This window comes from Eptatretus burgeri, chromosome 17 (assembly GCF_056783735.1).
Source record: "Eptatretus burgeri isolate ZD-2024b chromosome 17, Ebu_testis_v1, whole genome shotgun sequence".
Classification (NCBI taxonomy): Eukaryota; Metazoa; Chordata; class Myxini; order Myxiniformes; family Myxinidae; genus Eptatretus; species Eptatretus burgeri.
Genome location: NC_140977.1, coordinates 37,344,521 through 37,369,333, shown reverse-complemented (window position 1 = coordinate 37,369,333; position 24,813 = coordinate 37,344,521). Strand labels below are relative to the sequence as shown.

The following is a 24,813-nucleotide window of genomic DNA, read 5'->3' as shown; positions in this document are numbered from 1 at the left end:
CACATCTTGTGGAAATATCGCGAGATGGTGACAGCGCTCGAGATTTGCTTACTCCAGGGATAACTCCAGTCAAGAAGGCCGTTCGTGAGCAAGACAACGCCGTATCAACTTTCTTCCTTTTCATAGTACGACCCTCTCGGTGATCTCACAAGAAGCAGCGCTTTCGTTTCTCGCTGAGAGTCGCTGCTCCGGACGCCCTTTCCCGTCGCAATCGCACAGATGTCCGCGTTTGTTGCCGCCGCGCAGTCCGGGCCCTCCCGTCCGCCATTGCTCGGGACGTCGAGCCCGTTGGCATTTTTTTTCCTTTCTAACATCTCCATCACAAGCTCCCGCGGCGCTTTTGTTCTTGTCGTGGCGGTTTTCTTATGCGATGCTTGTTCCTTTGTCTTTGTTCTGAGTTGAATGGCGTCCTTTTCCTTTGCTGTTCCCATCGTGTGCATGTTAATGAGGCGCGTTGAAAGTTCAGACGCGCGGTTGTGTTTCGATCGTCATCGCAGGCGATGCAGTTACATGACGAGCACAGGTTATCATCAACTTCCCCGAGCAGCCTCGTTTTACTCCCTTTCTGGAGAGAACGTCATCGCAGCACCGAGGCTCTCCTTATTAAGGGAAGTTTTGTTTCTCCCCTCCACTCCCCCTCCAAGAGTCGAGACTCTCATGGGAATAAAATCACGATGTGCGATCTGTTCTCAAGCTGGACTTCAAATCCTTAATGGGGTCTTGTGGGCGGACATTTGTTCGGATGTAGTTCCGTGGTTCCAGGTTCAAATCTCACATCGTGTTGATTTGGCTATTCTTTCCTGACTGTGTCGATGCACGTTTATCGATCCGTATCGTTCTGTTTATCGATCCGTATCGTTCTGTTTATGGATCCGTATCGTTCTGTTTATCGATCCGTATCGTTCTGTTTATCGATCCGTATCGTTCTGTTTATCGATCCGTATCGTTCTGTTTATCGATCCGTATCGTTCTGTTTATCGATCCGTATCGTTCTGTTTATCGATCCGTATCGTTCTGTTTATCGATCCGTATCGTTCTGTTTATCGATCCGTATCGTTCTGTTTATCGATCCGTATCGTTCTGTTTATCGATCCGTATCGTTCTGTTTATCGATCCGTATCGTTCTGTTTATCGATCCGTATCGTTCTGTTTATCGATCCGTATCGTTCTGTTTATCGATCCGTATCGTTCTGTTTATCGATCCGTATCGTTCTGTTTATCGATCCGTATCGTTCTGTTTATCGATCCGTATCGTTCTGTTTATCGATCCGTCTCGTTCTGTTTATCGATCCGTATCGTTCCCGTTTATCGATCCGTCAGTCATCGTTCCCGTTTATCGATCCGTCCGTCATCGTTCCCGTTTATCGATCCGTCCGTCATCGTTCCCGTTTATCGATCCGTCCGTCATCGTTCCCGTTTATCGATCCGTCCGTCATCGTTCCCGTTTATCGATCCGTCCGTCATCGTTCCCGTTTATCGATCCGTCCGTCATCGTTCCCGTTTATCGATCCGTCCGTCATCGTTCCCGTTTATCGATCCGTCCGTCATCGTTCCCGTTTATCGATCCGTCCGTCATCGTTCCCGTTTATCGATCCGTCCGTCATCGTTCCCGTTTATCGATCCGTCCGTCATCGTTCCCGTTTATCGATCCGTCCGTCATCGTTCCCGTTTATCGATCCGTCCGTCATCGTTCCCGTTTATCGATCCGTCCGTCATCGTTCCCGTTTATCGATCCGTCCGTCATCGTTCCCGTTTATCGATCCGTCCGTCATCGTTCCCGTTTATCGATCCGTCCGTCATCGTTCCCGTTTATCGATCCGTCCGTCATCGTTCCCGTTTATCGATCCGTCCGTCATCGTTCCCGTTTATCGATCCGTCCGTCGCCGTTCCCGTTTATCGATCCGTCCGTCATCGTTCCCGTTTATCGATCCGTCCGTCATCGTTCCCGTTTATCGATCCGTCCGTCATCGTTCCCGTTTATCGATCCGTCCGTCATCGTTCCCGTTTATCGATCCGTCCGTCATCGTTCCCGTTTATCGATCCGTCCGTCATCGTTCCCGTTTATCGATCCGTCCGTCATCGTTCCCGTTTATCGATCCGTCCGTCATCGTTCCCGTTTATCGATCCGTCCGTCATCGTTCCCGTTTATCGATCCGTCCGTCATCGTTCCCGTTTATCGATCCGTCCGTCATCGTTCCCGTTTATCGATCCGTCCGTCATCGTTCCCGTTTATCGATCCGTCCGTCATCGTTCCCGTTTATCGATCCGTCCGTCATCGTTCCCGTTTATCGATCCGTCCGTCATCGTTCCCGTTTATCGATCCGTCCGTCATCGTTCCCGTTTATCGATCCGTCCGTCATCGTTCCCGTTTATCGATCCGTCCGTCATCGTTCCCGTTTATCGATCCGTCCGTCGCCGTTCCCGTTTATCGATCCGTCCGTCATCGTTCCCGTTTATCGATCCGTCCGTCATCGTTCCCGTTTATCGATCCGTCCGTCGCATCGTTCCCGTTTATCGATCCGTCCGTCATCGTTCCCGTTTATCGATCCGTCCGTCATCGTTCCCGTTTATCGATCCGTCCGTCATCGTTCCCGTTTATCGATCCGTCCGTCATCGTTCCCGTTTATCGATCCGTCCGTCATCGTTCCCGTTTATCGATCCGTCCGTCATCGTTCCCGTTTATCGATCCGTCCGTCATCGTTCCCGTTTATCGATCCGTCCGTCATCGTTCCCGTTTATCGATCCGTCCGTCATCGTTCCCGTTTATCGATCCGTCCGTCATCGTTCCCGTTTATCGATCCGTCCGTCATCGTTCCCGTTTATCGATCCGTCCGTCATCGTTCCCGTTTATCGATCCGTCCGTCATCGTTCCCGTTTATCGATCCGTCCGTCATCGTTCCCGTTTATCGATCCGTCCGTTGTCGTTCCCGTTTATCGATCCGTCCGTCATCGTTCCCGTTTATCGATCCGTCCGTCATCGTTCCCGTTTATCGATCCGTCCGTCATCGTTCCCGTTTATCGATCCGTCCGTCATCGTTCCCGTTTATCGATCCGTCCGTCATCGTTCCCGTTTATCGATCCGTCCGTCATCGTTCCCGTTTATCGATCCGTCCGTCATCGTTCCCGTTTATCGATCCGTCCGTCATCGTTCCCGTTTATCGATCCGTCCGTCATCGTTCCCGTTTATCGATCCGTCCGTCATCGTTCCCGTTTATCGATCCGTCCGTCATCGTTCCCGTTTATCGATCCGTCCGTCATCGTTCCCGTTTATCGATCCGTCCGTCATCGTTCCCGTTTATCGATCCGTCCGTCATCGTTCCCGTTTATCGATCCGTCCGTCATCGTTCCCGTTTATCGATCCGTCCGTCATCGTTCCCGTTTATCGATCCGTCCGTCGCCGTTCCCGTTTATCGATCCGTCCGTCATCGTTCCCGTTTATCGATCCGTCCGTCATCGTTCCCGTTTATCGATCCGTCCGTCATCGTTCCCGTTTATCGATCCGTCCGTCATCGTTCCCGTTTATCGATCCGTCCGTCATCGTTCCCGTTTATCGATCCGTCCGTCATCGTTCCCGTTTATCGATCCGTCCGTCATCGTTCCCGTTTATCGATCCGTCCGTCATCGTTCCCGTTTATCGATCCGTCCGTCGCCGTTCCCGTTTATCGATCCGTCCGTCATCGTTCCCGTTTATCGATCCGTCCGTCATCGTTCCCGTTTATCGATCCGTCCGTCATCGTTCCCGTTTATCGATCCGTCCGTCATCGTTCCCGTTTATCGATCCGTCCGTCGCCGTTCCCGTTTATCGATCCGTCCGTCATCGTTCCCGTTTATCGATCCGTCCGTCATCGTTCCCGTTTATCGATCCGTCCGTCATCGTTCCCGTTTATCGATCCGTCCGTCATCGTTCCCGTTTATCGATCCGTCCGTCATCGTTCCCGTTTATCGATCCGTCCGTCATCGTTCCCGTTTATCGATCCGTCCGTCATCGTTCCCGTTTATCGATCCGTCCGTCATCGTTCCCGTTTATCGATCCGTCCGTCATCGTTCCCGTTTATCGATCCGTCCGTCATCGTTCCCGTTTATCGATCCGTCCGTCATCGTTCCCGTTTATCGATCCGTCCGTCATCGTTCCCGTTTATCGATCCGTCCGTCATCGTTCCCGTTTATCGATCCGTCCGTCATCGTTCCCGTTTATCGATCCGTCCGTCATCGTTCCCGTTTATCGATCCGTCCGTCATCGTTCCCGTTTATCGATCCGTCCGTCATCGTTCTGTTTTTGAATCGGGGTGTCCCGTAAAAAGTTACGCCCTTTTAAATGATTGTCACATTTTGCTTGTATTCGGATTGATGGTCAATGTCTTGGCGAAATGGCAAATAAAAAGTGAAATACTCAAGCAAGTGAACATGGTAGATTTGATCCTTGCGGAGCTTGTTCCATTTCAATTATCACTCATGATGACTTGATACCACCTCAAAACTTCTTGGTTATTCTGACGGATAGTCTTGCTAACAAACTATCTTGAACGGTTGTTGATGTCTCATTTGGAATTTAAAACTTTTACACTCATCCGAATGTTTTCACCCGATTTGTAGAAATGCCATCTGCGAAGATGCGCAAGAGGTGGAAGACGAGACTGGCCAAATCGAGCAAGGAGTTGTGTGACACAACAGTGAGTAACCTTCCGGTGGCCCTGTTTGAATCTGACTCGGACAATCTTTTCATTTTTATCAGATTTGAGAAGCAAGCTTTCTGATTCGGAACTCTGTGACTCAATTCATTAGAGATCTCAGTTGAGTCTATTCTACTCTTTTGTATGCAGCACACTGCACGTGGCTGTGAGTAGTATCATTGCCTGCGGGCCGCTGATGCACCGCCCCCCTACAGGTTAAGCCAAGGTTTTGTTATTGGGCCACGGTGCCGGCGATGACTCACTTACTCTTCGGGAAGGACACCATGGCATCTTTTAGTTTAACAGCCACCAACTAATGTCGGCAGACAGGATGTCCAGTTTCACGCCCATCCGTGGGACTGCACACACTATGATGCCTCACCATACCTGCGAGACACCAGGATGACGATTTGTAGCTGGGCCGAGATTCAAACCCAGGCTAGATGGCTCGGAGGCGAATGTGCTTACCTCTAGTCCATCCTACCAGCCCTTCAGTTGTGTCAATGTTCTAATTGCTTTTCTATTGTTCACCTATAAAAACAGATTTCCATTTGCCATGGTTTTCTGCTTTGTATATTAATCTTGTCACCAGCTGCTACATTTTTCCATCCACTAACTCAACCCGGGTTGAAGATCGTGCTACCTCTGATACCGCATTTCCATGTAACATTGTCACCCAGTTTGGCCTGCCAAAGCGAGCAAGCTTGCATCCTGCCCTGACCCTTTTACAAAGCATACGAGCACACGATGGCATGAATGCCAGCCAGTCGGGTGACGAGCGAGCAGAAACATTTTGAGTCAAACTGAAAGGAAAAGAAGCCATTGTTTGGCCTACAATAATCCTAATGATTCTTTGGTGTCATTTAAGAGCTATGAGTAGGAAGTAGAAAAGGGAGAGGTTTGTCTGTAAATTTCAATCTGAATGGTTGTTTCTTGTTTTGTTTTGTTTTTAAAACTAAAAAATTCCGAATTATTCGCCGAGTCACGCTCTTGTTACCTCATTTGCCGACATCTTTATTTTCAGCACACATTAACGCGATGTACACCTTTCAGCAGGTGTACATAAACCACCATCTGCATTTTAATTTTTATTACTTCTGAAATCTAAAGATTTCGTAAGTATATTGATGACTTCCGTCCTCTGTTTGTGTTTGTGTTTGTTTGTGTGTTTGTTTGTGTTTGTGTGCTTGTTTGTAGGCACGATAACTCGAGAACGGAAGAAGCTACCAATGTCAAATTACACCACGTGATTCAGGAGGGTGATTGCTCGCGCTGATTAGATTTTGGTCAAAATCGGTCAAAGGTCAAGGTCACAGTGAGGTCAAACATTCGATTTTTGATGGTTTGGTACAGAATCATCGTAGAAACTTCTGGTTTGAGTCGCTACCTTCTCGAGAGACAGCTTTTATTAGACAAGGTCAGAGGTCAAGTTGACTATTACGTAAGTACCAGTCTATGACTGCTTGTTTATTTATTTTCATTATTTTTAAACGGAGAACACTGAATTGTCAAATAGATGCACAATGTGTTGTTTGGGACTGGAATTGCGATATCATGATTTGTTTGGATAGGAATGCCCTAAAGGCCATGCCAAATTTGCATTGATGGTCAATGCACTGAAGTACACTCGATAAGAAATGACCTCTTGAAATGACTTGTTATGGAATACATTGAAAAATGCAACTTTAAGCGAATCACATTTGCTCATTAAATAATTGATGTATAAACTGGACTTAGTTTCTTTTTAATATTTGTGTGGTAGAGTTAATTGGACAGCCCAAGCGCTCTCTCGATATCAACTGCTCGTTCTCCGTTATCAACACGCTTTAACGAAACAGAAGACCAAGAAGGAACCCGAATAAGTCAAGAGCAAAGATGGAGTCATCAGGAGGAACCTGGATAGGATTGGGGTTTCAGCTGCTGCTCCACTACCCTCAAACCCATCCAGGTGCAGCCAAGTGAGCCTTACAGAAAAATTTCTTCAAAAATTCACTTTATTCTCTTTCGAGAGATAGATAACAAAAAAGGAATAGAGTAAAAGAGATGAAAAAGCAAGAATTGGAATGAATAAAGAGAATTGTGAAAAAAAAAAATAGAAAGAAATGTGAAAGGAACAAAACAAAGAAGTCGGGAAGAACCCGGACAGATAGATTTCGGCAGTTACTCCCCAGGCTCAAACGCAGCAACACGTACAAGCTACTGTACCTCTAATTTACTTTCTAAAATAATTGCTACCTCTGCCACCGAGAATGGACGGAGGTTATGTTTTCACCCCTGTTTGTCTGTCTGTGAGCATGATATCTCAAAAGTTGTGGATGGATTCAGACATAACTTGGTGGGCAGGTTGGGTGTTTAATAAGGACGAATTGATTCAATTTTGGTGAACATCAGGATCCGGATACGAGAATTATTTTTAAGTGAGTCTTCACCATTGAGAGATGGGGCCAAACACAATATATATATATATATATATATATATATATATATATATATATATATATATATATATATATATATATATATATATATATATATATATATATATATATATATATATATATATATATATATATATATATATATATATATATACAGTGGGGAGAACAAGTATTTAATACACTGTCGATTTTGCAGGTTTTCCCACTTCCAAAGCACGTAGAGGTCTGTAATTTTTATCATAGGTACACTTCAACTGTGAAAGACGGAATCTAAAACAAAAATTCTGAAAATAACATTGTATGATTTTTTTAAATAATTAATTTGCATTTTATTGCATGAAATAAGTATTTGATACATCAGAAAAACAAAACTTAATATTTGGTACAGAAACCTTTGTTTGCAATTACAGAGATCAGACGTTTCCTGTAGTTCTTAACCAGGTTTGCACAGACTGCAGCAGGGATTTTGGCCCACTCCTCCAGACAGATCTTCTCCAGATCCTTCAGGTTTCGGGGCTGTCGCTGGGCAACACAGACTTTCAGCTCCCTCCAAAGATTTTCTATTGGGTTCAGGTCTGGAGACTGGCTCGGCCACTCCAGGACCTTGAGATGCTTCTTACGGAGCCATTCCTGAGTTGCCCTGGCTGTGTGTTTCGGGTCGTTGTCATGCTGGAAGACCCAGCCACGCCCCATCTTCAATGCTCTTGTTGAGGGAAGGAGGTTGTTGGCCAAGATCTCGCGATACATGGCCCCATCCATCCTCCCCTCAATACGGTGCAGTTGTCCTGTCCCCTTTGCAGGAAAGCATCCCCAAAGAATGATGTTTCCACCTCCATGCTTCACGGTTGGGATGGTGTTCTTGGGGTTGTACTCATCCTTCTTCTTCCTCCAAACACGGCGAGTGGAGTTTAAACCAAAAAGCTCTATTTGGTCTCATCAGACCACATGACCTTCTCCCATTCCACCTCTGGATCATTCAGATGGTCATTGGCAAACTTCAGAACGGCCTGGACATGCGCTGGCTTGAGCAGAGGGACCTTTCGTGCGCTGCAGGATTTTAATCCATGACGGCGTAGTGTGTTACTTATGGTTTTCTTTGATATTGTGGTCACAGCTCTCTTCAAGTCATTGACCAGGACCTGCCGTGTAGTTCTGGGCTGATCCCTCACCTTTCTCATGATCATTGAGGCTCCACGAGGTGAGATCTTACATGGAGCCCAAGATCGAGGGAAATTGACTTATCTTGAACTTCTTCCATTTTCTAATAATTGTGCCAACAGTTGTTGCCTTCTCACCAAGCTGCTTGCTTATTGTCCTGTAGCCCATCCCAGCCTTGTGCAAGTCTACAATTTTGTCCCTGATGTCCTTAGACAGCTCTCTGGTCTTGCCCATTGTGGAGAGGTTGGAGTCTGATTGATTGAGTGTGGACAGCTGTCTTTTATGGAGATAACGAGTTCAAACAGGTGCAGTTAATACAAGTAATGAGTGGAGAATGGAAGGGCTTCTTAAAGACAAAACTAACAGGTCTGTGAGAGCCGGAATTCTTACTGGTTGGTCGGTGATCAAATACTTATTTCATGCAATAAAATGCAAATAAATTATTTAAAAATCATACAATGTGATTTTCAGGATTTTGGTTTTAGATTCCGTCTTTCACAGTTGAAGTGTACCTATGATAAAAATCACAGACCTCTACGTGCTTTGTAAGTGGGAAAACCTGCAAAATCGGCAGTGTGTCAAATACTTGTTCTCTCCTATATATATATATATATATATATATATATATATATACATATATACATATATACATATATACATATATACATATATACATATATACATATATACATATATACATATATATACATATATACATATATACATATATACATATATACATATATACATATATACATATATATATATATATATATATATATAATCATGATATTTCAAAAAGGTGTGGAAGGATTTGGACGAAACTTGGTGCATAAGTTGGGTAGATGACGACAAGAACAAGCTGATTAGATTTTGGTTCAGGTACAGATGCAGATCCAGTCTATTTGTGTGATTTTAAAAAAAATGTAAACTGTTCAGCCTGGTGGAGGTATTTGCTCTACCAAGTGCTGGTGTAGTTAACCTCCGCCATCGAAGATGGACGGAGGTTACTGTTTTCACCCCTGTCTGTTTGTTTGTGAACAGTATTACGGAAAAACTCCTCGACGGATTTCGACAAAACTTGGTGTGGGGATTAGGTATGGTCCAAGGATCATGCCTTAGATTTTGGACTTGGTCCAAAGTCCAATATGGCCACTATGGCGGCCATTTTGAAAAAATATTTGAATTTTTGTTTTTGCATTTCTACATGTTTTTAGTGATTTCCAACCAAAAAAAAAAATATTTGTTAGAGAAAAAAAGAAAAAAATTTGCAACTTTTTTTCAAAAAAATTTCGATTTTTTTTTTTTTTTTTTGGGGGCATTTCTACATGCGCGTCGATCTAGTTTAGTTTATTCAATCGTGGTTCAGGAGAGTCTGATCCATTTTGACCTACAATGAATGGGATATCAGGTTCACTTAAGTGACCCAGCAGTATTGGCGGCGGAGGTTTTGCACTCTACCGAGTGCTCTCCCCTTCTAGTTTTTATCCCCCGCCACGTGGCGGAAGGGGGATATTGTTCTTGTTTTCTTACTACTGGACTCATTACTATCACCTATTGATTGTTTTTGACTCTGTTTATGAGGGTTTCATCACACTTTAATCAACATCAAAAGGCGTGATACATACGTCTACATGTCCATGTGACAGTAAGTAGATCACTCACCCACTGGCAAATGATGTAATAGTGAATGTAGCGACGTTCCAAGGATCCATGTTCCCGATTGTATCGGCGACGTAACAAAGCAATGTTAACGAAATCAACGTTAAGTGAGGAATTACTGTGTCGGACCTCTCATGTTTTCATCATCCTGTTGTGCAGTACGTGAACCTTATTGCTCTCCTTCCCTCCTTCCCTCCCCCTTTTCCCTCTTGTTCTTTAGGATGATGTCAGCAACCCTCCACCTAAAAATCTTCCAATTGCTCGTAATTCAAGACGGGTGCTGTCACCATCAGCCGAAAGACAGCCGGATGGTGAGGCCACACTGGGAATGCATCAGTTAGACATGAGGTTTGTTGTCTTTTTATTTACTTATTTATTTTTCTCGATTGTTAAAATTTAACTTTATTTTTCCTGGAGTACTGCAGCAATTTTTCTTTGTTTCATCTCTAAGGAGGTGTATTTTTGTCTGTCTGTTACAGCCAAGTTAAGGAGGAAGAAGAGAACAATAATTGTGAAGTAGTCGTAGAAGGTGCGTGTAGGCTGTCGGAGTGTAGCCATGGTTTGTGAGTACGCTACACATTTCCTCATTCAGCAGGGTTTTCAGACAATAGTTTGGTTTTTTTCACCTGATAAATGTGTGTACCAAACTTCCGGTGTTTCACGGATTTTTTTTCTCTTATTTGCTTCAAAATTGGTCAATTCTTCAATTGAATTAAAAAAAAAAACAAAAAAAAAATGCGTAAAGCCGCAAATTGTAACTGTTCATTGCTTTCGACGTTTGCTGTTCCCTCGATGTAGACAGAAGTTTGGATTGTAAAACAACTGTTAGCTTGGTTAAAATTGTTGTACATCTTTGATCTTATATTGATCTTTTGTATCAGGCCACAGGCTTTTTGATCGTCCCCTTGTACGTTGAAACTGAAGCATGTTTGTTCTCAGCTTTCTAATAGTTCAACTTTCTGGTTCCAGAGAGAATGGCGGAGAATTTGGAAAATCTCTCGGACACTGACAACACCCCGATATACCCTCACGGTTTGTGCTTTTCAGTACAATTAGAGATGATTTATTACTTTCTGGACCAATAGAATGTGTGATGTAAATTTATATATTGAGTGCATCTTTTAAAGGTCATTGATCGTCGCACTGCTGCATGACTTCTTTTTCTTGTGAATGCATGTTAGACCAGTCTGCTGGTTGTATCATTATTTTGGCATGGCTGTGCAAGACATTAGAATTTGGTCAGTGCCAGCACACAACAGCCGGCACCTTGTAAAAGGGACCATGCGTAGGATCTTTAACGCCTTCTAATGAATGCTAGTGGATGTGACAACCAGCTTAATGCCTACTTTGAAAGATGGCATGCTCATTGATAAAACGCCCTGTTTGCAAAGGAACAAGGTCACAGAGTCTGGTTGAGAAACGGCACTGAGCGAGACGGTTCAAAAGCGATTGTGCTACCTCAGGAGCTCTCCTGTCTCTCTCGATTGAGTGCACCCTGTGGCTGCTGGTTGCCTCATTGGTTGGGACGCGGCTTTTGCCGCTGATGCAGTGTCCCCCTTACCAGTGCACTGGTACTCATTTTGCCGACCTCGGAAGGATGACAGGCTGAGTCAACCCCCTGGTGTATTAATTCAGCGGCCAACGGGGCTTGAACTCAGGACCCTAAGATCCCAAGCTGCCACCCTAACCACTGAGCCAACACCAGGCTAGCTCTCCTGTGAACCTCTGCATTGCATTGACATCATATTCATGACTTGCTCCTGTCCTTTCAGGAATGGGCGAGCCTGAAAATACTTGCACACAAACGCTTTGGCTATTAGAGGGATCAGCAAGTGTGGATGCTCACCTCACTCATTCATTCCTCTTTTTTTTCCCCACATGTGGAACCAACTTCCACATCCTCTTCAAAGTCATTCTTCCCTCCAGGTCTTCAAGACAGCTGTTTACCACTATCTCAGATCATTCCCCATCCAAAACCATGATATTTTCTTCCCCCATGTTAACCCCTCCTCTTAGCCCTCCTCATTCCAAATCTCCAGTTTTTCCTTCCTAAGAGTTTGTTTCTAGATCCATCTTTTCCATCCCATGTGTCCTTCCCTACCCCTCATTCTTCCCCACATTCTTTGTTTATTTGTCAACATCAATTTTGTCTCAAACCTGCTGTTGCTGTTTCCACCCCTCCTTTCTCTCTCTCTCTCTCTCTCTCTCTCTCTCTCTCTCTCTCTCTCTCTCTCTCTGTCTGTCTGTCTGTCTGTCTGTCTGTCTGTCTGTCTGTCTGTCTCTCTCTCTGTCTGTGTCTGTCTGTCTGTGTGTCTCTCTCTCTGTCTGTGTGTCTCTCTCTCTGTCTCTCTCTCTCTCTCTCATTTTGTTCTGTTGCATCCTGATACAATCAGTGTTCTGGCTCTTCTATGAACTTCGACAATCACAAATATTTTGTGTTTTAGGATCAGTCCAAATGTAGTTGCACTTGCTGCTGTTAGCGATGTTGTATTTGATCCATTTATGCCAAGCTTGTGTAGTTCGAGCAAGGATAATCGTAGTTTTTTTTAATTTTTTTTATTTTTATTTTTGTGGATATGGACCTGTGACTATGCGTGAGCTTTTTTGGACATTATGGAAAACGTTACAAGTGGACTTTACACGCAAACTCTCCGCAGCTTTCATCTCGTGTCTGCAATGTGGACTACTTAACTTGAGCCAGTGTAGCTTCAATGCGGTGTAATGTTTTGAATTACTCGAATATGTATACCATTAACGTCACTTCAGTCATCTCAATGACCCCTTTGGTGTGAGTTTTGCTGGCTCCGTTGCTGCAATTGCCAGCCACTGAGTCCTTTTCATTCTTGTGAATGTGCTGTTGCAGGAAGCCAGGAAGACTTGTGGCAGAATGAGATTGTGGAGACTGGGAAAGCACTTTGCCAGAAGTGCAAGTGTGTGTCTCGAAAGACGGTCAAAGGGATAATGCATCACTTCCTGAATTGTCAAGGCGTGAGTAAAGTTGGCTGCAGGACTTTGTGATGTATTACTGTTGCTAATCTTGAAGGCATTTCTCTTTGCTACTGGTATTTGCTGTAATTTTTCATTTGAATAATTAATTCTCATAAGGGCCACTTTTTCAATGTTCTCGTTTTATTGCACGTATCATCCTTTCAAAGGGTATGTCTATTTCCGACATTGCTGAGATGTTACCGATGCGTGTGTGCTCATATGCAGGTTTGGTTGCCGCACACCCAAACGCCTAACGTGTTTCCTGCAGGGCATTTTGGAATGTCCAAAGTGTATGAAAATCTTCAGGTCCAAGGCTGGTTTGAACTACCATGAGATGGTCGCTCACACCCAGGTATCTTCGCTGGGCATATGTGTGCACAACGCCATCCCATCCCTCTGTTCGTCTGCATGTGCACCTCAAGGAAAATTATCTTTGGTTGCAGCAAACTTCCTCATATGTGCTTTGCACTGATAGGTTTCAGTAGGAAATGTACATTTGTTGCAATTATGACCATTGCATTTAAGTGTCTGTACTCATTCTGGCAAGCTACAAGGATTTGCGAGTGGAAAAGTAGAACAGCACGCAGTACAACACATACCTCTGCCAGGCAGAACAGTTTACATTTTGTATCCCACTGACAGGTTGGATCTGCATCCTGACCTTAACCCAAATCTAATCTGCTTGTTCTTGTCACCTAACCAACTCATCTACCAAGTTTCGTCATAACCTGTCCACAACATTTTGAGATATCCTGCTATACATTAAACCCTCAAATATCGCCAGGGTTAGGTTCCTGGAAAATGCTGCGATAGTTAAAACCACAATAGTGGAAACCAAGGGCCAATGGGAAAAGGGGGATTCAGTTCCTGCGCTTCGGGGAAATATCGGGGAAGGTGGGCGGCAGCTAAAATAACATATCACAATTGAAATAAACATGTAAAATATGTCAAAAGTTTGTTAACAATGAAAAAGACATGTAAATATAATAAATACAATATAAAATAAACAAATACAAGACTTTTACCTTTTAAATTTATTACAAAACAGCAAGGTGGGTGAGGGTAAACATATTATGTTCCTACTGTCTTTTGCCTTAAATAGAAAACAAGACTTAGCTTGGGATGATCATTGTGGAGGGTGTTGGTTAGAAAGATGTGGATGTAGAAGTTGTAATGGCTGTTCGATCATCAGGAGCAAAATCAAGTCACCTGCTGCACTGTGGCATAGAAGAAGGATAAAATGATCCTTAGCCACCTTGACCTGAGGCAAATATTTCCTACTTGGAGAGGAAGGTATCAAATGGCATCCTCTTCCAAAATAGTTCCGTCTCTTCGGTGTCTGCCATGGTTGAACTGGAGCCTTCAACCCCGGGTGCCTTGTGGAAATGTTGGTAAACGCAATGATGTCTCCCGTATCATCGGTCCACTCAAATGGGTAAATCCACAATGGTTTCTCCCATGTTACCGCATTTGGCTCACGTTCAAAGCACAGTCGATTCATTGATCTCGTAATGGCGGCCCACAGATGCTGTACTTTGACCTCTTGCCAACCTACATAACTCGATTTTTTTTTTCACAATCTCATGACCTTTCTCTGCCTTTTGGCACCACTTATTTTGTCCATCGTTTTACATTTGGGTCGCATTATTAACTGTTGTGTCTACTAGATCTTGTAGATCTAGTATTACTCTATCTCCATATGTCATTTCTTATTCGATGACTTTTCATTATTTAACATAGCTTTGTTCCCGTATGCTGGGCTGATTACTGCAATCAGCGGTGCGAGAGAAACAACAAAAGGCTCATAATGGGAGGTAATCCTACACTCGGACGCAAACAATCACTTATCTCAGCTAAAAAAAACAAACAAACACGATTGGTTGAAATGAAATACCGCGACAACAAAATTTGAACACTATAGGTTGTTGTCATTGGTTGAAACCCATGATATCTGAGGGTTTACTGTCTATCGTTTTTACCCCTAATCTTTCAGTTATGAAGAGTCACTTTAAAAATTATCGGATCCGGATCTTCACCGAAATCGAATCAATTTGTCCTTGTCACACACTCAACCTGCCCACCAAGTTTTGGCCGAATTTGTCCATAACTTTTTGATGCATGATCCTGCTCACAGTCAAACAGGGATGAAAACATAACCTCATTCCACCTTTGGTGGTGGAGGTAACTATAAATCATCCCAAATGCACAGCCCATCCATGTCTGCTTTGTACCTACTCTTGACAAAAAAACAACAGCTTAAAAAAAATAGCGATTGCAGACCCTCGCCACAACTTGTTTTGTGTACTGGTACATTACGTAATTCATAAGAGACATAACTAGCGCTGCCACTTTATAACTGATGGCAGTGATGACCGGGTACCAAGACGTCCCACTTTGATCAAACACCTGACCCTGACCCCTGACGTTTTTTTTATTATTATTCAATTGAATTCAGAATGGGATTAAAATCAATTCAATTCAAATCAAATGGAAGACCAAATAGGTCCAGTCCTGCATTGTAGGCCTCAGAAGGAACCCAAACAAGCAAAAAGCAAAGATGGCATCATCAGGCGGAACCTGGATAGGATTCACATTTCAGCTACTACTCCTCTACCCTCAAACACATCCAGGCACAGCCAAGTGAACCTTTAAAAAAAATAAAATAATAAATAAAACAATAAGAACCCAGATCTAAAATTTAAATACTTCTGGCTGCCAGACAATGTGACCAATCAAGTTAAAATTTATAACATATGTTCCCCATCACTACTAGATCATAATTGTGAAGTTTCACTTCGATTGATGAAGTGTTTCCAGAGAAAACGTTATTTCATATTTTCTTCAATCCAATATGGCTTTGAAATCATGTGACCTATCAATTATTCATGAACAACAAACTTGTACACCCATGGCTTGGGGAACATTTGTGTGAAGTTTCCCCTCCATCTGTCCAGCCATTATTGAGAAGAAATTTTTTTATAGGTGTTAGGGTAAATCCGATATGGCCACCAAACCATGTGACCTATGATGTCATGTGTGAACGTTTTGTTCCTCGCGGATAGGCGGTTGTACCTGTAAAGCTTCTCCTTGATCTTTTCAGCCATTTCAGAGAAGATTAAAAATGTTTTTGTTTTTTTTTTTAAACAATATGGCTGTCGAATCACATGAACGATGATGTGATCTTTTTCTCTTTTTTTTTTTTTTGTGCATCAGTTTATCCCTGGATGACTCAAAAATTTCATACTTATCAGATGTAGCGTTCTACATATGCAGTTAGGCACCTATGACATAAAAAAAAATCGCACTCATTCCCCATGAGGAGTCTTTGCTTTGTGCCAAGTTTCAATTTTTTTCTTGCTGTGGTTTCAGAGATACAGAGGTCCAAAGTATCAGGAGGGAGGGAGGGAACAGGCTCTTTCATGCCTGGTGTTGCCTGGTGTTGACTTAATGGTTTTTCCAACATGCCTCTCCACACCACGTGACCTATGATGTCATAATTATCATTAAAACATTCTACATGAGTAGTTGCTCCGATGGTGAAATTTTCTCTCAATCCGACAAACGGTTGCGGAGAAAAACACCAAAGTTATGTTCGGACAATTAGACAGACAGACAGTTAAGCCAATCTTTATTTTTAATCAAAGGCATGCCCGATGCTCTCCCTGATATGATTGCAATGACCATTAATCAATTTACTCATTGACTGCATTCATCTGTTCTATCAGCACCCCAAATATTGAATTGCATTTGAGGCCAAAATAGTTGTTTTTTTTGCAGTTCATTGTTGCACTGCGTGTTACGTACGTCCTCTTGCAAGGTGAGGATAGCACGGTGAAAAACTTGATAGTGATTAATAGAAACACTCAATTATTCTAAAATCCCCAAATGATAAAAGTACAAATGTCACAGATATCAATGCAGTTATGAGTTAACTCATGACTTTTGGGGTGGAAACTTATCTCAGGTAACCAGTTTGTCAAAGTATACTTCAGCGGGTTACAACTGGTTGGAGAGTCGGCTGAGAACATATTCAAACAATCTTGTCCAGCTGGTGAGTACAGGTTGAAATCTGACCGGCTATTCAGTCGCGTTGCAAGTCCTCAAGGTGAGCTTGGTATCACCAAAGCAAGCAGACGAATCCCAATCCACAGATCAAGCTGAGTGACGTTGAATTTGGAACTGCATGCCTTTGAGAACCAAAATGCGTACCGGCAGCTGAAGTATGAGGAGGGAGGAAGGGAACAGGCTCTTTGCCGTCTCTGCGACCAGAGAGGAGATTCCTGCTTGGATTTCGTCTCCGAGTCATCAGCAAGGCAGTAGATTCGTCGAGTACTGACCAGCAGGTACGAGCAACCAGCTTTACGGTGTGAAGCTGGTTCTTGTCAAGGCTTTGGAGTCCCAGAACCATTCTTGGATCGCATGCAGCACTCCATTCCCTCTTTGCTGGATGAGCCTGTTTTAAGAATCAATCTGCCACAGGATATGCAGCACAGCCGATGCTCCTCACAGTTCACATTGTTTTCTCCTGCTAAAACTGCAAGGCGAGCTGTCCATTATTTATGATCTTAGATTAAAGGTCAGTCTGGGATTTGGCATCAAACAGGTCCAGATGTTTTCATTCCAAGATCCATTTCAGAGATCTGTGGCATTGGTTCAGTTTGGTATGCTCCGAAGGAATTTTAAAACCATACATAATAATTATTTTACCCCATACATAAATTATTTTATGTGGGAGTGCAGTTATCAAGCCATTTGGACGCAGCCTTGGCAAGGTTCGGTGCAGCCTGACCGCAACTTTCTTCAAAGCGCATTCAAATTCCTTTCTTCATTGCCCAGCCCCACATTATGAGTGACTGCCTTTCAACACAGCACAGTGGGACTGATCTGAACAATTAACTTTAACCTGCTTTTAAACCACATTTCAAGTAAATTGTATCTCCGGCTCAAGTGTATGTTATCTTGATAAGTAACACACTATCGTGTCTTAATTCGAGGAAGAAATTGTCATGTCTTCTCTTCTCTCATTTCCCTCCAGAAGAGGTTTGGATAAAGGTCATTCATATGGATAAGAAGATATCCCATACGCATGAATTCGGAACTGCACGCCTTTGAGAACTAAAATGTGCACCCGTCCAGGATTGTGCCCAATAGCCAAGGAGACTGCTTAGGCAGCACCAACGCTCTGCACAGAGTCTAGTCTCAATCTCCTCCTCATACGCATGGCCTTTATCCAAACCTCTTCAGGAGGGAAGTGAAAGTCTGGATGAACGCAAGTTCGGGTGATACACCAGTGTGCTGTGCTGTGCTGTTCACTGATAACGGGTTTAATGATTTATGTAGTTATTTAGGTGCAGGACCACAAACAGTAAAAACAGCTGGAGTAAACCTCCCTTTGTGCTTTCTTTGCTTCAGCCTCTGGAAACGAAACCAGGGGAAAGAGGAGAAGGTGAAGATCGACAACATCTTGCTGGCCTGCTTCGTCATCTGGGAAAGCTTCGCTGTCGAAATGAGGTGCCTTTAGTATACATGCTAAAATCACTTTTAAAAGTGGCCTCAAAATTGTGACGTGCGTTACAACATTAGGCGAGGGCAGGGATGTTAAATTGCGATGGCCTCGCCGATCACGTGACCAGAAGTGTGTCAAAATGGCGGACTGTAAATTTTGGGCAAAATCTCATAAATTCCTTCATAAATCTTCCTCTCCAGACCCATCAGTCAGAATGCTACCACATTTGGGTTACAACATTAGGATAGGGTCTTGATGTTTAATTGCTGAGGCCATGCTGATCATGTGACCGGAAGTGTGTCAAAATGGTGGTCACACAAATTCTTTCCAAAATCTTCTTTTCTCGACCCACCTGTCAGAATGCGAACAAATTTGGGTTGCAACATTATGGAAGGGTAGGGATGTTAATTATATTGTGGAAGTCATGTTGATCACGTGACCAGAAGTGTGTCAAAATGGCCCGACTTGGTCAACTTTTGGGAAAATCGCATTCATGCCTTTAAAAATCTTCTTCTCCAGACCCACCCATCAGAATGCTCCCAAATTTGGGTTGCAACATTAGGACAGGGTCATGATGTTAAATTGCAGAGGTAATGTTGATCACATGACCAGAAATGTGTCAAAATGGCAGACTTAGTAGAATTTTTAGAAAATCACGTAAATTTCTTCAAAAATCTCCAGACTCACCAGTCAGAATGCTATCAAATTTGGGTTACCACATTAGGCCAGGGCAGCGATGTTAAATTGCAAAGGTCATGCCGTTCACGTGACCAGAAGTGTGTCAAAATGGCCAACTCATTTTTTGGGAAAATCGTGTAAAATCCTTCACAAATCTTCTTCTCCAGACCCACCAGTCATAATGCTACCAAATTTGGGTTACAACATTAGGATAGGGTCCTGATGTTGAATTGCTGAGGCGATGCCGATCACATAACCGGAAGTGTGTCAAAATGGCGGTTCTGCAAATTCCTTCCAAAATCTTAGTCTCTTGATCCACCTGTCAGAATGCGAACAAATTTGTGTTGCAACATTATGGTAAGGTAGGGATGGATGTTAATTATATTGTGGAAGTCATGCCGATCACATGACCGGAAATGTGTCAAAATGGCGGATGTCGTGAAATATTTGGAAAAAATCGCATAAATTCCTTCAAAAATCTTCCTCAGAAGACCAAATTTTCCCCAAAATTGACCAAGTCGACCATTTTGACACACTTCTGGTCACGTGATCAACATGACTTCCACAATATAATTAACAGTCAGGATTATACCAAATTTGGGTGATAGCATGAGGCCAGGGCCAAGATAAGCTGCAAGTCCAGTGGTCCTATTTTTCTTTTTTTTTGTAAATCCCCTTGTACAAGACTGGAGAAGACCATTGAACTGAAATTTTCTGTATCATCCTTGATATATTACCATCCTGATTTACAGTTTTTGCACTATGACATTCACTGTCAAATGAATCCATGTGCCTTTTCCACAACTGAAGATATCTGTTCGTTTGAAGCGTGTCTGCATCGCGATTCTTGTGCACCTGATTTCCACACAAAATTACTCCAATACAATAGTTATTGTGCAACGTTGTACAAACAGGCCGCCGCTGAAAAATGAGCGCAAATGAGGCATCCACTCCAGTCACGTGGCTGGTGACTGGAATTCTGCTGCGCTCGAGGATGCTGCGCACATTCGGGATATGGTTCTCACAGTCCAACTTGCGTGCTGTAAATTTAACGGCTCGATGAGAACACAGCCTCTTGATACGTTTTCGTTGCACTCCCCATTTTGGGGCCATCACTGGCAAAATATTATTTCGGTCCGTGTAAACAGCACCCCACCTAATTCAAAAGTTGAGCATGCGAGCATTTCTTTTCTTTTTACCCTGTGATGGAGAGAGTGTTGATTTCTATATTTGTTTTTAGCGAAGGGGATGTGATGTCATGCCACATGTGATTTAAGTTATTTTCATTTTCTGCCCCATCAGGGCTGTGGAGCCCGCTTTCTCAGCATTTCGGGTTACCGCTACCATGCTGCTCGCTGTCAGCTTTCGTCAGAGCCCCTCAAAGTGCAGCCCCGGAGCACGCTCTGCCCTTCGTGTGGGAAGGAGTACCGTTCGTACGCAGGATACAAATACCATGCTCGCAAAGCACATGGGGAGGTGACTATAATATGATATTGTTATTAACGTCTGCCTATTGAATGTTTTAGAATCTCAAAGTATCGTGATGTGTTCAAGTTGCATGTTCTGTTTGCCTAAGCAGTTAGTGGCATCACTTGATGTCATTGCACATAGTTTGAACTGATTGTGGCAACATGTCAGTTTCCTGCGCACGTCATTTTGTGGACCGCCTTATCCCAGATGCTGCCACAGTAATGGGAGCCAACTGCCTATTTGCCAGAGTTGATACAAGAAATGCCGTATTTTTTGCCATACAAGTCAATGCTTTTTTTTTTTTGTTGTTAATGTAAATAAATTGTATAATTGTTAATGTAAAACACGTTATGGAAATCACTGCCCGGAACATTTGCCGATGGGGTGATCAATGAAATGTTAATCTACTCACTGACGCATGCGAACTTATCCAATCAATAACGAGCATCCACTTACCAATTACGTTTGATCTGTCCCTTTGGCTCGCCGGTCTGTCGATCAGAGTGACGGGACTCGAACCTCGTGGACCTCGAGCATAAAGCCATACGAGGTGTGCTCGAGATCTTTTGTGAACTGATTTGACACAATCGAGGCTTTTGAACGTACCTTGTTGTTCCCTTACTGTGGTAATACAACCAGTACCTCACTTCATCAATGGTTTTCCGAGCAGATCCATGCTGCATCATTGGTTAGGGGTGTGGCTATGCCGCTGATGCAGTGCCCCTATTACCAGTACACTGGTGCTCATTTCGCCGACCTCGGAAAGATGATGGGCTGAGTCAACCCCTTGGTGTTAATTCAGCGGAAAACGGCGCTCAAACTCAGGACCCTAGGATCCCAAGCCACCACCCTAACCGCTAAGCCAGCGCCAGGCTTTATAGTTGGGTAAGTGACAAGATCAAACTGATTAGATTTGGGTGTGTGACAAGGACGAATGGTCCAGATTCAGATATGGCCTATTGGAGTGATACAAAATGTATACTGTTCAGCCTGGCAGAGGTATGTGCTCTACCGAGTGCCGTTCTGCTTTTTATCATGCAGTACTTTGGTACCTTTAACACCCATACCCAAGTGCAGATGAGATGGAACTGAAACTCCCACATGAAACATCCATGGGAATAGAACACATACTGTACAAATCAAGTACAGTTGCAAGTGTAACTATTGAAACACTAAACTGCTCACTCGGCCAAGAGGGCTGCTATCTGTTACTTCCAGAGGCTTAGCGTCCAGTCGTGAAGGCGTCGGGGTGCCGTGTTCTAACTGGGACATTTGAACGTATCAAATGAAGAGTACCGAATTGGAAATTGTTTCTGAGGTTTTATTTTTATTATTATTATTTTTTTTGTTGATAATTTTTTTTTTTTTTCTTCTTCACTGGGTTCATGTTTCATGAGTCAGTCATAAATGTCATGTTTTAGTCAAGTCACCTGAAAAGGTAATACTTAATAATGATGTTGATAATGACTGGTCATGGGATAAATGTGGTGGCGATTTAATCGGTGTGCACAATATAACTGTGGGCATCCCTGGATGTAGGTTATTACTGTTGTTGTTCCCCCCCGTGCTGTTACTTCTATCATCCCTGCGCCAGGGCTCCAATGAGGAGATGGGACCTGAAAGAGAAGCTGAGAGTTTGGGAGTGCCGGGTCGTTTGGGAGGGCCCGATCGCCGTCAGTCGGCCAGTGTGGCGCGCCTTCTGCTCAGAGAACTCGCCACAGATATGATCAAGGGGGGTCAGAAAAACCGCAATGCCAGGGACGATCTCGTTCCAGCTAAAAAACTGGTCAGTTTTGACTCTTCTGCTTGCTTCCTAAATCTGATTGTCTTCCTTGTGGGATGCGTGGCTGTTTTGGTTGTCAACTTGAGTTATTGGTGGTCTGTAGACTTCTCAGATTAACCATCATAGTTCTTGCTGTTCCACTGCAGGCTTAAATGTCTCTTGTGGAGTTGTTTAAGGAAAGATTGTTTTGATCTTGAAGACCTACCAGTCTATAAACATTTGTGACAAATATGAACGAGTGTGATTCTTCCTTGTTTCTTTTGGATATTGTGAGTTTGCCGAACTTCCTCTGCCTAGCTCCAGTACAAATGTCCTCCACGTCCTGCATTTGGAGACAAAGCCCTCGCTACTTGGCGGAATATAGTGCGGCGCTACGGGGTTGTCAACTGTCCCAATGCGGTCGGTACACATTCAGTTGCTTGCTTTGTTCATTATTACAAATACAAATTGTCATATTTGTGCTGCATGTTCGTTTAACCAAACACGAGGAACCTTTACTTGGGTCATTCCATGTCAAATCATCAAAGAATCTGCCGTCATCTCTCAGATTTTTGTAAAACTTTGGGAACCAATTGGGACCCATGAAAAACGGCAAGAACTCAAATATTTTTGCTCACAGCCTCTTAAGTAGTGAAATACAGACTAACGAACTTTGGACTAATTAGCACGACGTCGCAAATTCAAATGGCCATATCTCTAAAAGTATAACACCTAGAGAGCTGGTTTTGGTGTCATTTTAAAGGTATTTTCATGCCCTATGAATTTGTCTGGGCAACATTTTCCTACCTCCAACCACAAAAAAGTTATCACAAAATATAAACTTAAATCGTGAATCCCCAAAAAATGTATCCTTCAAATTTCCTCAAATTCATCCCAGAGGTACTTATGATGTCAAGAAGCTTCCACATAAGTTTTGTGATGGGCACTCCAATAGTTTCTGAGTTATGAGCAATAATGTACATGTACGTATGGCATATAGGTTCGAAAATCAGCATTTGTAATATATTATACAATCATTCTAACCAAGCCATGACAGGGAACACAGGGAACGACCATCAATTGCTTTGAAGTATCATATACTTTCATTTTCAACTGGGCCTGAGGGGAAGAAACAAGTGTTGCTGTTGCTGTATTGAAGAGGAAATTGAAAGCCTAAGTCAGGTTAGTGAACACTGTGTACTTGAACTCACTTATTGATTGTATAATACATTACAAATGCTGATTTTCGAACCTATATGCCATACGTACATGTACATTATTGCTCATATCTCAGAAACTATTGGAGTGCCCATCACAAAACTTATGTGGAAGCTTCTTGACATCATAAGGTACCTCTGGGATGAATTTGAGGAAATTTGAAGGATACATTTTTTGGGGATTCACGATTGAAGTTTATATTTTGTGATAACTTTTTTGTGGTTGGAGGTAGGAAAATGTTGCCCAGACAAATTCATAGGGCATGAAAATACCTTTAAAATGACAGCAAAACCAGCTCTCTCGGTGTTATACTTTTAGAGATATGGCCATTTGAATTCCCGACGTCGTGCTAATTAGTCCAAAGTTCGTTGGTCTGTATCTCACTAATTAAGAGGCTGTTAGCAAAAATATTTGAGTTCTTGCCGTTTTTCATGCGTCCCAATTGGTTCCCAAAGTTTTACAAAAATCTGAGAGATGACGGCAGATTCTTTGATGATTTGACATGGAATGACCCACTTTTCAAATGGCCGAATATATATATATAGGTGTACCCGTCTCCATGGTGGTTCGAAGGTTCATCGTGATTTATGTTCATTTTTATTTTTGCATACAATGTCGAGGCCCGTATAAGAGCTAACACACAGAACATATAACAAAGGGAGCAGGACACGAGCAGTGAGGGAGGGAAGCACAAAACAGTGGGGAACAGAGACATTAGGAGATCTGTGGAAGGAGGAGGGATGGGGCGGGGTAAACAATATTGACATTACATGGACTTTCAGGAACTAAAGCGGGGAATTCAATTGAAATTGAAGGGAAAGCAGGGATTTGAAGGAGGTGGGTTTTGGGGTGGATTAACGGGGATGGAGAAGATCATGGTTTTGGATGGAGGAAGATAAGAAATGGTGGTGAACAGCTGTTTTGAAGACCTTGAGGGAAGATTGGGATTGAAGAGAGTGTGGGAGTTTGTTCCAGAGGTGGGAAAAAAAGAGGAATGAAAAATTGAAGGTGAGCAGTGATTCTTTATTTTGGTAGTTTCACCAGAAGGGAGTTGCTGCTGGCCGAAAAAGGTGTGAGGTTGGAGCACCAGCCCAAGGGGGAGAACAGTACTGCATCAGACTGTGGATGAAAGCTTTGTATGTGGTCAGGAGCTCAGGTGAGCCGATGAAGGACTTTGCACGACGTTGGATGCCCAGTCGGCGATTGGCTTTGGAGGCCAGCTTGTAAATGTGGCTTTCCCAGGAAAGATCATGGCAGATAGTG

At 43.3% G+C, this 24,813-nt stretch overlaps 1 protein-coding gene across 2 annotated transcripts in view; it reads left to right on the top strand.

The window, feature by feature from the left end:
- LOC147009780 (zinc finger protein 512B-like) overlaps nt 1-24,813 on the top strand; it is a 39,186-nt gene continuing 14,373 nt past the window's right edge. Inside the window, exons 1-11 of one of the 2 annotated variants that reach the window (XM_085860809.1) lie at nt 1-125; nt 4,594-4,670; nt 10,149-10,276; nt 10,408-10,457; nt 10,898-10,960; nt 12,792-12,916; nt 13,185-13,268; nt 18,329-18,427; nt 20,403-20,576; nt 22,141-22,356; nt 22,651-22,752. In XM_085860809.1, the coding sequence (XP_085716935.1) occupies nt 4,596-4,670; nt 10,149-10,276; nt 10,408-10,457; nt 10,898-10,960; nt 12,792-12,916; nt 13,185-13,268; nt 18,329-18,427; nt 20,403-20,576; nt 22,141-22,356; nt 22,651-22,752 (1,116 nt within the window). In that variant the 5' untranslated portion in view covers nt 1-125; nt 4,594-4,595. Of the gene's footprint in view, nt 126-4,593; nt 4,671-5,903; nt 6,112-10,148; nt 10,277-10,407; nt 10,458-10,897; nt 10,961-12,791; nt 12,917-13,184; nt 13,269-18,328; nt 18,428-20,402; nt 20,577-22,140; nt 22,357-22,650; nt 22,753-24,813 lie in introns of those variants that run through there. The other variant, XM_085860808.1, reaches the window with a different exon arrangement.